This window comes from Drosophila suzukii, unplaced genomic scaffold (genome assembly GCF_043229965.1).
Source record: "Drosophila suzukii unplaced genomic scaffold, CBGP_Dsuzu_IsoJpt1.0 scf_15, whole genome shotgun sequence".
NCBI lineage: Eukaryota > Metazoa > Arthropoda > Insecta > Diptera > Drosophilidae > Drosophila > Drosophila suzukii.
Window position 1 is genome coordinate 527363 of NW_027255902.1, and position 14663 is coordinate 542025.

Genomic DNA, 14663 nt, shown 5'->3' on the forward strand with positions numbered 1-14663 from the left:
AAGCAGGTTGTCGGGAACTGAGTAGCGGACATTTTGGAGTCAACGAAGGTGGCCCAATGGAGATGGCTACCGTCCGCCGACAATGTGGCGGATGATGGACTTGAGCGAGGAGTCACGCTGGCTAAATGGACCGGCATTCCTGAGGAGACCAGCGGCGAGCTGGCCAGGATCTGCACCCAGCGACGAGGCGAATGCAGATGATGAAGAAGAAATGCCGAGTGAGCTTGTGCTTATTGGAGCAAGTGAGACCTTTATACCGATTCAGAGATTCTCAAGCTACAGGCGATTGTTGAGGACTGCAGCCTGGGTCCTAAGGTTCACGCGTCGATGCCGTGGACAACGAGATGAGCTTGAGAACTATGGCCTCACAGCAGCGGAGTGTGAGGACGCTGAGAATCTGCTGATTCGGAAGGCGCAACATGAGGCGTTTCCCGACGAGATGCGGTCCGCTGAGAATAGACTGGAAGTCGCTAGACGGACCGACATATTTGGACTGGCGCCATACCTAGATGGCAACGGAGTCTTGCGAGCTTACGGCAGGATTGATGCGGCGCTGTGTATACCCTACAGCGCAAAGAGGCCAGTGATCCTTTCGCACCGGCACAGCCTAACAGAGATGGTTGTGCGCGATGCTCATGTGAGGATAAAGCATCAGAACGTGGATGCTACGATCGCGGAGATCCGGACCAAGTTCTGGATAACGAAACTGAGACGAGTTCTACAGGGAGTGATTTCTGGATGCAGCCAGTGCAGGCTGCAAAGAGCGCGACCGATGCCGCCGATTATGGGATCCCTGCCGGAGGATCGTCTGGAGGCCAATGTTTGGCCATTCAAGAGAACAGGTCTTGACTACTTTGGACCACTGCTGGTAACCGTTGCTCGGCACCATGAGAAGCGGTGGGTGGCGTTGTTTACGTGCCTGACGACCAGAGCGATACACTTGGAGCTGGCACATGACCTGTCAACGGATTCCTGCATAATCGTGATCAGGAATTTTGTCTGCCGTCGAGGGCCAGTTTATAGACTGCGCAGCGACAACGGCAGGAACTTCGTGGGAGCAGATAGAGAGGCCAAGAAGTTTGCGGAGGTATTTGAACCCGAGAGGATCCAGATAGAGCTGTCGAGCAAAGGGATTGACTGGATCTTCAATTGCCCAGCGAACCCGTCAGAAGGCGGATTCTGGGAACGAATGGTGAAGGAAGTGGCGCCGAGCGAGCACTTCTTGGAGAGTTTCCTAATAGAGGCGTAGAACATTGTAAATTCTCGTCCGCTCACCCATTTGCCAGTGAGTGCGGACCAGGAAGCCCCTCTTACGCCGAACGATCTGCTCAAGGGAGCAGCTTGCCCGCTGGATACCCCCGGCCTGGATGGAGGCCTTGTTAAGGAAGGCGCCACAAGGAAGCAGTGGCGCATAGCAAGGATGTTGAGGGAACGATTCTGGAAAAAGTGGATCTTGGAGTACATGCCCACATTGACGCGGCGAGAGATGTGGTGCCGCAAAGAGGAGCCGATTCGTCGAGGAGACATCGTCTTCGTTTGTGACCCAGCTGTACCGTGGCGAGATTGGTGGAGAGGCATCGTCGAAAAGGCCTTTGCTGGAGTCGATGGAGAGATTAGGCGAGCCAGAGTGCGGATCATGGATGGAGATCGGACTCGCTGGATAATGCGCCCCGCTTCAAAGTTGGCGGTTTTGGATTAAAGTAAAGATCCTCGTCGAATTTGAGCTCGATAGTTAAGTCAGTATTTAATCGATAGGAATTGGTATTGTGCCCTGATGGAGCAATTGGACACACTAGAAAGCACGAATATGGCGCACTCGTTGAATTGTTGAAAGTCATGGAGTATGGGAGTAAGAAACTGTTATATTTTAAGCCATTGTAATTGAATTTGTAATCTCTCACAGAATAAAATATATACTATGCCATACAGTCCTACATTCAAGCGTTCCCCTTGTTTGTTGTGGATCGGGTCCGTGTATATTGTAGGCAACTCCCATTCTTGTTTCGACAGTGGTCTTTTATTCGCAGTCAGGCGGACTGCCGTGGATCCTAACCTACAGTCAGGCGTACTGTGTTGAGGTAGGACTGACTTGGCGACTTGCGCTTATGGCTTTGGCATTTGGCGGTCATTGGCTAGAGAGTTGCCGGGTGATCTTAAGTTGCAGTCACAGCGGACTGCACTGGAAAGCACATTGGCGTTGGACGCCGCTTGGAGCGGATTAATTCGATCACCCGGTGAATTCCATCGGGCCCTAGGCGTGGGTCGCATTTGGCGCAGGCAGCGCAGGTCAAATTTGGACGCAATTGGCGTCACTGGATACGTCGTGGGATGAGTGCCTGGAGGAAGACGATGCAGCATTCCCCCAGAAGGAGTCCTCGTCTGAACGATGGACAGAAAAACGTGAGTGCGACGGCGCAGACAGATACCAGCGTTTTGGTCCCGCAACAGAGTGCAGGAACGTCGCAAGATGGCGGCCGAGGCAGTGGAGCCCTGGCGCCATCCAGCCAGTCGGCAAGTATAGGTGCCACCAACATAAGCTCTGGGTAATCGCAGAGCAGGAAACCCATGATGGCCGACCTCTTGGAGAGGATCGCCGAGCTGAAGAAGGATTTGCGGAGCGGGAGCGCGCTGATCCCGCTATATCGACCAAAACCCCAAAAAGTGTGTCATCAGTGATACCGCCATCTTGGAGCGGATCTCAAACGGTACCGTGGACAGTTACAGAGAACTGCACGACGAGAAGCAGCTACTCGTCGCCACACTGCGCTACTGGTACAACGGTTTCAGCGCATGGTTCCGAGCCATATAGTGAAGTGGCTGGCGAAACATTAGGAGGAGTGCCGTCTCTCGGAGTCGGCCCTTGGAGGAAATGGAAGCTGGGCACCACGAAAGCTTCCCGAGCTGCCTACGTTCGGAGGAAAGCCAGAGGATTGGCCCATCTTCTACTGCGCGTTTACGGAGACGACGCGGGCGTACAACTGTACGGATCTGGAGAATAATCAGAGGTTACTAAAGGCGTTAAAGAATGAAGCGCGTGAGACAGTGAAGTCGCTATTGATTCACCCAAGCAATGGGAATGCAGTAGTGGAGCAGCTTATACGCAGTCAGCTCAACAGCATCCAAGATGTGCCTTCAATATCGGAGCACAGTCCGGAAAAGCTTGTCACATATGCCACGCATGTGAGTAACCTAACGGCCTTTGGCAGTAAGAGTAACCTAGCATTTGGGTAACCCTACCCTGATGGAGGACCTTGTGGCCAAACTCCCAACAAGCAAAGGAGTGGAGTGGGCAAGGCATGCTGTTACAATCAAGCCCTTTCCAACTATTGTGGATTTTAGTTCGTGGCTGACGGACTATGCGAAAGTGGTCTGCGTGGTAGCAGATATGGATGGATCTGGAAAGGAGCCGAGGCGTCGAACGGGATCAGGAAGAGCAACAGAAAAGTTGCCAAAGAAGTTGCCCAATTTGTGGAAGGCAACATGCAGTCTTGGACTGCCAACGGTTTATTGGAGCCGCGCCTACAGAGAGGTTGAGGCTCGCCAGAAGACACTTACTATGTTTTCTGTGTGTGAGGATCGGGGACATGACGGGATCCTGCACTGCGACAGGAGAGTGCCCTGTTAATGGATGCTGGAGGAAGCATCATCGACTTCTGCATGGAGCAGACAACGGCTTCAAGAGACCGCCACAGCGAGGCGGCAATTGAAGAAGCAACGATCGGGACCAACCGTCGTTTGGACCGTGGCAAGGCTTACGAGTGGATGAAGGAACATTGTCATCAGCGGATGCTCAACCGACGCCGAAAAAGAATTTAAGCTGGGTCGACGAGGACAGAGAACGACTACTGTTCCGTGTACTGCCGGTGACGCTATACGGAGGTGGGAAGCAAGTGGATACATACGCCCTGCTGGATGAAGGTTCTTCGGTGACGATGGTCGACAACGAGCTGCTTGGAGAGCTAGGCGTACAATGAGTACGTCGTCAGCTGAATGTACAATGGCTTGGAGGTAGAGCCACCAGGGAGCCTACTAGCGTGGTACGTCTACAAATTAGTGGAGCAGACAAGTCCACCCGACATGTACTGAGAAACGTGCATGACGTTTCGAATTTGAGTTTGCCGATGCAGAGCTTGCGTCGACAAGATGTGAGGAGCGTATACAAGGACGCTCGACTTCCGATGAAGCCCTATGAGAACGCAGTACCGAAGCTGCTGATTGGACTGGATCATGGCCATTTAGAGATACGCAATCACCGAGGTCATGTCTGCTAGCCACGTCGGTGGAGGATAACGTAGAACGGATCGTCGAGAACTAATTCGAGATCGAGAACTTTGGTGTGAAGGCGGCGCCAGCGGTCGCGGCCAGCGACGACGTGAGGTCCCAGCAGATTTTGGATGACACTACGATGAGAGTTGGCCGTCGCTACCAGACGGGATTATTATGGAAAACGGATCACATTGTGCTGCCAAGTAGCTAAGAGTTGGCGTACAATCGGCTGGCCAATATTGAAAAGAAAATGAAGCGAGACGGGCAGTTTGCCCAGGAATATTCCCGGAAGGAGTACGTATCCAAAGGTTACGCGAAGCGTTTGGAACGACCGGATATCGCTAAGGAGAGCGACAGGACTTGGTAATCGCCACATTTTGGAGTGGAGAGTCCCAACAAGCCGGGAAAGATACGACTGGTATTTGATGCAGCGGCACGAGTTGGAGGCGTGTAGTTAAATTCAGCGTTGAGCAAAGGTTCACAACACTACAAGCCCTTGGCATCTATTCTCTTCCACTTCAGAGAAGGCGCAGTCGGAGTTTGCAGCGACATCAGGTGCTGATCCGACCCGAGGATAGATGTGCGCAATGATTTCTGTGGAGAGATGGGGATGACCTGCGGGATCCCTACGTGTATGAAATGCGCGTGATGATATTTGGAGCAGCATGTTCTCCAAGTGCCGCACATCATGCGAAGACCGTGAATGCCAAGCGATTCATGGATTCGGATCCCAGAGCAGTCAAGGTCATCGTCGACTACCACTACGTGGACGACTATGTAGATAGTTTCGCCACTGAGAGCGAAGCTATTGGAGTTGCTACCAGAGTGAAGGAGATACATGCACAAGGCGGATTTGAGTTGTGCAAGCTTTTGTCGAGTTCCCCTGCTGTGGAGAGGATGCTCGGACCGGGTGAAGCCGAGCAGAAGATTTTGCGAATGAGGTGGCAGCCAGCCACAGACGACTTCAGATTCCGAGTGCAGTACCATAAAGTGGCACCCATCGTATTGGATTGGGTTAGGGTTCCCACAAAGCGGGAACCCCTGAGCATGGTTATGTCAACGTTCGATCCCTTGGGATTTCTTTGTTGCCTGATGGTAACAGCGAAGCTATTATTGCGAGAAGTCTGGAGAAGGAAGATCCCATGGGACGATCCACTACCGGATGAGATGTACAATGCCTTTATGGATTGGCGTAAGGAGATGGAGAATGTGGATAAGTTCCGGAGCCCACGCCACTATTTTGGACATGGGCAAGTGAAGGCTACTGAGATGCACGTCTTCGTGGATGCGAGTCAGTCAGCATTCGCGACAGTGATTTATTGGAGGATCACCTAAAAGGACGACGACGTGCAAGTGAGTTTTGTGTGCGCAAGGACGAAGTGCGCGCCTATGCGAACGGTGACGATTCCACGGCTGGAGCTGCAGGCAGCAGTTCTTGGTACAAGACTGATGGACACCGTCAGGCAGGACCACGATGTGGCCCTCAGTGACATTGTATTATGGAGCGACTCAAAGACAGTGCTGCGATGGATTGGCAGTACACACAGGCGCTAAAAGCAGGTTGTCGGGAACAGAGTAGCGGACATTTTGGAGTCAACGAAGGTGACCCAATGGAGATGGCTACCGTCCGCCGACAATGTGGCGGATGATGGACTTGAGCGAGGAGTCACGCTGGCTAAATGGACCGGCATTCCTGAGGAGACCAGCGGCGAGCTGGCCAGGATCTGCACCCAGCGACGAGGCGAATGCAGATGATGAAGAACAAATGCCGAGTGAGCTACATGTGATTGTTGAGGACTGCAGCCTGGGTCCTAAGGTTCACGCGTCGATGCCGTGGACAACGAGATGAGCTTGAGAACTATGGCCTCACAGCAGCGGAGTGTGAGGACGCTGAGAATCTGCTGATTCGGAAGGCGCAACATGAGGCGTTTCCCGACGAGATGCGGGCCGCTGAGAGTAGACTGGAAGTCGCAAGACGGACCGACATATGTGGACTGGCGCCATACCTAGATGGCAACGGAGTCTTGCGAGCTTACGGCAGGATTGATACGGCGCTGTGTATACCCTACAGCGCAAAGAGGCCAGTGATACTTTCGCACCGGCACAGCCTAACAGAGATGGTTGTGCGCGATCAATTGCCCAGCGAACCCGTCAGAAAGCGGATTCTGGGAACGAATGGTGCAGTGCGAGAAGAGGTTGCTGCGCCACACGGTGAAGGAAGTGTCGCCGAACGAGCACGTCCTGGAGAGTTTCCTGATAGAGGCGGAGAACATTGAAAATTCTCGTCCGCTCACCCATTTGCCAGTGAGTGCGGACCAGGAAGCCCCTCTTACGCTGAACGATCTGCTCAAGGGAGCAGCTTGCCCGCTGGATACCCTCGGCCTGGATGGAGGCCTTGTTAAGAAAGGCTCCACAAGGAAGCAGTGGCGCATAGCAAGGATGTTGAGGGACCGATTCTAAATGAAGTGGGCCCACATTGACGCGGCGAGAGATGTGGTGCCGCAGAGGGAAGCCGATTCGTCGAGGAGACATCGTCTTCGTTTGAGACCCAGCTGTACCGTGGCGAGATTGGCGGAGAGGCATCGTCGAGGAGGCCTTTGCTGGAGTCGATGGAGAGATTAGGCGAGCCAGAGTGCGGATCATGGATGGAGATCGGACTCGCTGGATAATGCGCCCCGCTTCAAAGTTGGCGGTTTTGGATTAAAGTAAAGATCCTCCACGGAGGTGGGGATGTCGCGGGTCGAATTTGAGCTCGATAGTTAAGTCAGTATTTAATCGATAGGAATTGGTATTGTGCCCTGATGGAGCAATTGGGCACACTAGAAAGCCCGAATATGGCGCACTCGTTGAATTGTTGAAAGTCATGGAGTGTGGGAGGGTATACTGCGGTAAGAAACTGTTATATTTTAAGCCATTGTAATTGAATTTGTAATCTCTCACAGAATAAAATATATACTATGCCATACAGTCCTACATTCAAGCGTTGCCCTTGTTTGTTGTGGATCGGGTCCGTGTATATTGTAGGCAACTCCCATTCTTGTTTCGACAGTGGTCTTTTATTCGCAGTCAGGCGGACTGCCGTGGATCCTAACCTACAGTCAGGCGTACTGTGTTGAGGTATGACTGACTTGGCGACTTGCGCTTATGGCTTTAGTATTTGGCGGTCATTAGCTAGAGAGTTGCCGGGTGATCTTAAGTTGCAGTCACAGCGGACTGCACTGGAACGCACATTGGCGTTGGACGCCGCTTGGAGCGGATAAATTTGATCACCCGGTGATTTCCATCGGACCCTAGGCGTGGATCGCACGCAGGCAGCGCAGGTCATATTTGGACGCAACTGGCGTCACTGGATACGTCGTGGGATGAGTGCCTGGAGGAAGATGATGCAGCATTCCCCCAGAAGGAGTCCTCGTCTGAACGATGGACAGAAAAACGTGAGTGCGACGGCGCAGACAGATACCAGCGTTTTGGTCCCGCAACAGAGTGCAGGAACGTCGCAAGATGGCGGCCGAGGCAGTGGAGCCCCGGCGCCATCCAGCCAGTCGGCAAGTATAGGTGCCACCAACATAAGCTCTGGGCAATCGCAGAGCAGGAAACCCATGGTGGCCGATCTCTTGGAGAGGATCGCCGAGCTGAAGAAGGATTTGGAGCGCGCTCGCGGCGCAAATACGGAGCGCGCTGATCCCACTATATCGAGTGCCGTTAGTGCGAGCCAGCCGCCATTTGCAACGTACCTAACCCAAAAAGTGTGGCATCAGTGATACCGCCATCTTGGAGCGGATCTCAAACGGTACCGTGGACAGTTACAGAGAACTGCACGACGAGAAGCAGCTACGCGTCGCCACACTGCGCTACTGGTACTACGGTTTCAGCGCATGGTTCCGAGCCATATAGTGAAGTGGCTGGCGAAACATTAGGAGGAGTGCCGTCTCTCGGAGTCGGTGCATGGACGACGGCCCTTCGAGGACATGGAAGCTGGGCACCACGAAAGTTTCCCGAGCTGCCTACGTTAGGAGGAAAGCCAGAGGATTGGCCCATCTTCTACTGCGCGTTTACGGAGACGACGCGGGCGAACAACTGTACGGATCTGGAGAATAATCAGAGGTTACTAAAGGCGTTAAAGGATGAAGCGCGTGAGACAGTGAAGTCGCTATTGATTCACCCAAGCAATGTGAATGCTGTAGTGAAGCAGCTGCGGTTTAGATATGGCCGACCGGAGAAGCTTATACGCAGTCAGCTCAACAGCATCCAAGATGTGCCTTCAATATCGGAGCACAGTCTGGAAAAGCTTGTCACATATGCCACGCATGTGAGTAACCTAACGGCCTTTGGCAGTAAGAGTAACCTAGCATTTGGGTAACCCTACCCTGATGGAAGACCTTGTGGCCAAGCTCCCAACAAGCAAAGGAGTGGAGTGGGCAAGGCATGCTGTTACAATCAAGCCCTTTCCAACTATTGTGGATTTTAGTTCGTGGCTGACGGACTATGCGAACGTGGTCTGCGTGGTAGCAGATATGGATGGATCTGGAAAGGAGCCGAGGCGTCGATCGGGATCCGGAAGAGCAACAGGAAAGTTGCCAAAGAAGTTGCCCAATTTGTGGAAGGCAACATGCAGTCTTGGACTGCCAACGGTTTATTGGAGCCGCGCCTACAGAGAGGTTGAGGCTCGCCAGAAGACACTTACTATGTTTTCTGTGTGTGAGGATCGGGGACATGACGGGATCCTGCACTGCGACAGGAGAGTGCCCTGTTAATGGATGCTGGAGGAAGCATCATCGACTTCTGCATGGAGCAGACAACGGCTTCAGGAGACCGCCACAGCGAGGCGGCAATTGAAGAAGCAACGATCGGGACCAACGGGCGTTTGGACCGTGGCAAGGCGTACGAGTGGATGAAGGAACATTGTCATCAGCGGATGCTCAACCGACGCCGAAAAAGAATTTAAGCTGGGTCGACGAGGACAGAGAACGACTACTGTTCCATGTACTGCCGGTGACGCTATACGGAGGTGGGAAGCAAGTGGATAAATACGCCCTGCTGGATGAAGGTTCTTCGGTGTCGATGGTCGACAACGAGCTGCTTGGAGAGCTAGGCGTACAATGAGTACGTCGTCAGCTGAATGTACAATGGCTTGGAGGTAGAGCCACCAGGGAGCCTACTAGCGTGGTACGTCTGCAAATTAGTGGAGCAGGCAAGTCCACCCGACATGTACTGAGAAACGTGCATGACGTTTCGAATTTGAGTTTGCCGATGCAGAGCTTGCGTCGTCAAGATGTGAGGAGCGTATACAAGGACGCTCGACTTCCGATGAAGCCCTATGTGAACGCAGTACCGAAGCTGCTGGTTGGACTGGATCATGGCCATTTAGGATTGCCATTGAGGACAAGACGGTTTGCCAAAAAAGGACCGAACGCCGCCGCAACCGAACTAGGATGGGTTGTGTATGGGCCTATAGGAGGCCGACGAGATAAGCAATCACCGAGGTCATGTCTCCTAGCCACGTCGGTGGAGGATAACGTAGAACGGATCGTCGAGAACTAATTCGAGATCGAGAACTTTGGCGTGAAGGCGTCGCCAGCGGTCGCGGCCAGCGACGACGTGAGGTCCCAGCAGATTTTGGATGACACTACGATGAGAGTTGGCCGTCGCTACCAGACGGGATTATTATGGAAAACGGATCACATTGTGCTGCCAAGTAGCTAAGAGTTGGCGTACAATCGGCTGGCCAATATTGAAAAGAAAATGAAGCGAGACGGGCAGTTTGCCCAGGAATATTCCCGGAAGGAGTACGTATCCAAAGGCTACGCGAAGCGTTTGGAACGACAGGATATCGCTAAGGAGAGCGACAGGACTTGGTAATCGCCACATTTTGGAGTGGAGAGTCCCGACAAGCCGGGAAAGATACGACTGGTATTTGATGCAGCGGCACGAGTTGGAGACGTGTAGTTAAATTCAGCGTTGAGCAAAGGTCCACAACACTACAAGCCCTTGGCATCTATTCTCTTCCACTTCAGAGAAGGCGCAGTCGGAGTTTGCAGCGACTTCAGGAGCTGATCCGACCCGAGGATAGATGTGCGTAACGATTTCTGTGGAGAGATGGGGATGACCTGCGGGATCCCTACGTGTATGAAATGCGCGTGATGATATTTGGAGCAGCATGTTCTCCAAGTGCCGCACATCATGCGAAGACCGTGAATGCCAAGCGATTCATGGATTCGGATCCCAGAGCAGTCAAGGTCATCGTCGACTACCACTACGTGGACGACTATGTAGATAGTTTCGCCACTGAGAGCGAAGCTATTGGAGTTGCTACCAGAGTGAAGGAGATACATGCACAAGGCGGATTTGAGTTGTGCAAGTTTTTGTCGAGTTCCCCTGCTGTGGAGAGGATGCTCGGACCGGGTGAAGCCGAGCAGAAGATTTTGCGAATGAGGTGGCAGCCAGCCACAGAGTGCAGTACCATAAAGTGGCACCCATCGTATTGGATTGGGTTAGGGTTCCCACAAAGCGGGAACCCCTGAGCATGGTTATGTCAACGTTCGATCCCTTGGGATTTCTTTGTTGCCTGATGGTAACAGCGAAGTTATTATTGCGAGAAGTCTGGAGAAGGAAGATCCCATGGGACGATCCACTACCGGATGAGATGTACAATGCCTTTATGGATTGGCGTAAGGAGATGGAGAATGTGGATAAGTTCCGGAGCCCACGCCACTATTTTGGACATGGGCAAGTGAAGGCTACTGAGATGCACGTCTTCGTGGATGCGAGTCAGTCAGCATTCGCGACAGTGATTTATTGGAGGATCACCTAAAAGGACGACGACGTGCAAGTGAGTTTTGTGTGCGCAAGGACGAAGTGCGCGCCTATGCGAACGGTGACGATTCCACGGCTGGAGCTGCAGGCAGCAGTTCTTGGTACAAGACTGATGGACACCGTCAGGCAGGACCACGATGTGGCCCTCAGTGACATTGTATTATGGAGCGACTCAAAGACAGTGCTGCGATGGATTGGCAGTACACACAGGCGCTAAAAGCAGGTTGTCGGGAACAGAGTAGCGGACATTTTGGAGTCAACGAAGGTGGCCCAATGGAGATGGCTACCGTCCGCCGACAATGTGGCGGATGATGGACTTGAGCGAGGAGTCACGCTGGCTAAATGGACCGGCATTCCTGAGGAGACCAGCGGCGAGCTGGCCAGGATCTGCACCCAGCGACGAGGCGAATGCAGATGATGAAGAAGAAATGCCGAGTGAGCTTGTGCTTATTGGAGCAAGTGAGACCTTTATACCGATTCAGAGATTCTCAAGCTACAGGCGATTGTTGAGGACTGCAGCCTGGGTCCTAAGGTTCACGCGTCGATGCCGTGAACAACGAGATGAGCTTGAGAACTATGGCCTCACAGCAGCGGAGTGTGAGGACGCTGAGAATCTGCTGATTCGGAAGGCGCAACATGAGGCGTTTCCCGACGAGATGCGGGCCGCTGAGACTGGAAGTCGCTAGACGGACCGACATATTTGGACTGGCGCCATACCTAGATGGCAACGGAGTCTTGCGAGCTTACGGCAGGATTGATGCGGCGCTGTGTATACCCTACAGCGCAAAGAGGCCAGTGATCCTTTCGCACCGGCACAGCCTAACAGAGATGGTTGTGCGCGATGCTCATGTGAGGATAAAGCATCAGAACGTGGATGCTACGATCGCGGAGATCCGGACCAAGTTCTGGATAACGAAACTGAGACGAGTTCTACAGGGAGTGATTTCTGGATGCAGCCAGTGCAAGCTGCAAAGAGCGCGACCGATGCCGCCGATTATGGGATCCCTGCCGGAGGATCGTCTGGAGGCCAATGTTTGGCCATTCAAGAGAACAGGTCTTGACTACTTTGGACCACTGCTGGTAACCGTTGCTCGGCACCATGAGTAGCGGTGGGTGGCGTTGTTTACGTGCCTGACGACCAGAGCGATACACTTGGAGCTGGCACATGACCTGTCAACGGATTCCTGCATAATCGTGATCAGGAATTTTGTCTGCCGTCGAGGGCCAGTTTATAGACTGCGCAGCGACAACGGCAGGAACTTCGTGGGAGCAGATAGAGAGGCCAAGAAGTTTGCTGAGGTATTTGAACCCGAGAGGATCCAGATGGAGCTGTCGAGCAAAGGGATTGACTGGATCTTCAATTGCCCAGCGAACCCGTCAGAAGGCGGATTCTGGGAACGAATGGTGAAGGAAGTGGCGCCGAGCGAGCACTTCTTGGAGAGTTTCCTGATAGAGGCGGAGAACATTGTAAATTCTCGTCCGCTCACCCATTTGCCAGTGAGTGCGGACCAGGAAGCCCCTCTTACGCCGAACGATCTGCTCAAGGGAGCAGCTTGCCCGCTGGATACCCCCGGCCTGGATGGAGGCCTTGTTAAGGAAGGCGCCACAAGGAAGCAGTGGCGCATAGCAAGGATGTTGAGGGAACGATTCTGGAAAAAGTGGATCTTGGAGTACATGCCCACATTGACGCGGCGAGAGATGTGGTGCCGCAAAGAGGAGCCGATTCGTCGAGGAGACATCGTCTTCGTTTGTGACCCAGCTGTACCGTGGCGAGATTGGTGGAGAGGCATCGTCGAAAAGGCCTTTGCTGGAGTCGATGGAGAGATTAGGCGAGCCAGAGTGCGGATCATGGATGGAGATCGGACTCGCTGGATAATGCGCCCCGCTTCAAAGTTGGCGGTTTTGGATTAAAGTAAAGATCCTCGTCGAATTTGAGCTCGATAGTTAAGTCAGTATTTAATCGATAGGAATTGGTATTGTGCCCTGATGGAGCAATTGGACACACTAGAAAGCACGAATATGGCGCACTCGTTGAATTGTTGAAAGTCATGGAGTATGGGAGTAAGAAACTGTTATATTTTAAGCCATTGTAATTGAATTTGTAATCTCTCACAGAATAAAATATATACTATGCCATACAGTCCTACATTCAAGCGTTCCCCTTGTTTGTTGTGGATCGGGTCCGTGTATATTGTAGGCAACTCCCATTCTTGTTTCGACAGTGGTCTTTTATTCGCAGTCAGGCGGACTGCCGTGGATCCTAACCTACAGTCAGGCGTACTGTGTTGAGGTAGGACTGACTTGGCGACTTGCGCTTATGGCTTTGGCATTTGGCGGTCATTGGCTAGAGAGTTGCCGGGTGATCTTAAGTTGCAGTCACAGCGGACTGCACTGGAAAGCACATTGGCGTTGGACGCCGCTTGGAGCGGATTAATTCGATCACCCGGTGAATTCCATCGGGCCCTAGGCGTGGGTCGCATTTGGCGCAGGCAGCGCAGGTCAAATTTGGACGCAATTGGCGTCACTGGATACGTCGTGGGATGAGTGCCTGGAGGAAGACGATGCAGCATTCCCCCAGAAGGAGTCCTCGTCTGAACGATGGACAGAAAAACGTGAGTGCGACGGCGCAGACAGATACCAGCGTTTTGGTCCCGCAACAGAGTGCAGGAACGTCGCAAGATGGCGGCCGAGGCAGTGGAGCCCTGGCGCCATCCAGCCAGTCGGCAAGTATAGGTGCCACCAACATAAGCTCTGGGTAATCGCAGAGCAGGAAACCCATGATGGCCGACCTCTTGGAGAGGATCGCCGAGCTGAAGAAGGATTTGCGGAGCGGGAGCGCGCTGATCCCGCTATATCGACCAAAACCCCAAAAAGTGTGTCATCAGTGATACCGCCATCTTGGAGCGGATCTCAAACGGTACCGTGGACAGTTACAGAGAACTGCACGACGAGAAGCAGCTACTCGTCGCCACACTGCGCTACTGGTACTACGGTTTCAGCGCATGGTTCCGAGCCATATAGTGAAGTGGCTGGCGAAACATTAGGAGGAGTGCCGTCTCTCGGAGTCGGCCCTTGGAGGAAATGGAAGCTGGGCACCACGAAAGCTTCCCGAGCTGCCTACGTTCGGAGGAAAGCCAGAGGATTGGCCCATCTTCTACTGCGCGTTTACGGAGACGACGCGGGCGTACAACTGTACGGATCTGGAGAATAATCAGAGGTTACTAAAGGCGTTAAAGAATGAAGCGCGTGAGACAGTGAAGTCGCTATTGATTCACCCAAGCAATGGGAATGCAGTAGTGGAGCAGCTGCGTTTTAGATATGGCCGACCGGAGAAGCTTATACGCAGTCAGCTCAACAGCATCCAAGATGTGCCTTCAATATCGGAGCACAGTCCGGAAAAGCTTGTCACATATGCCACGCATGTGAGTAACCTAACGGCCTTTGGCAGTAAGAGTAACCTAGCATTTGGGTAACCCTACCCTGATGGAGGACCTTGTGGCCAAACTCCCAACAAGCAAAGGAGTGGAGTGGGCAAGGCATGCTGTTACAATCAAGCCCTTTCCAACTATTGTGGATTTTAGTTC

General features: G+C 53.0%; 3 protein-coding genes across 3 annotated transcripts; all 3 read left to right on the forward strand.

Annotated features, from left to right (window-relative positions):
• The first annotated feature begins 82 nt into the window (after positions 1-82).
• LOC136117220 (uncharacterized) lies at positions 83-1699 on the forward strand. The gene is made up of 2 exons (XM_065867314.1): positions 83-1229; positions 1287-1699. The coding sequence occupies exons 1-2, from the start codon at positions 83-85 to the stop codon at positions 1697-1699; spliced, it is 1560 nt and encodes a 519-aa protein (XP_065723386.1).
• A 9679-nt stretch (positions 1700-11378) lies between these two features.
• Positions 11379-11765, forward strand: LOC136117221 (uncharacterized). The gene has a single exon (XM_065867315.1). It carries the CDS (start codon positions 11379-11381, stop codon positions 11763-11765), a length of 387 nt encoding a protein of 128 aa, XP_065723387.1.
• Positions 11766-11907: 142 nt separating this feature from the next.
• LOC136117222 (uncharacterized) lies at positions 11908-12990 on the forward strand. The gene is made up of 2 exons (XM_065867316.1): positions 11908-12182; positions 12282-12990. Exons 1-2 carry the CDS (start codon positions 11908-11910, stop codon positions 12988-12990), a joined length of 984 nt encoding a protein of 327 aa, XP_065723388.1.
• Positions 12991-14663: the final 1673 nt, after the last annotated feature.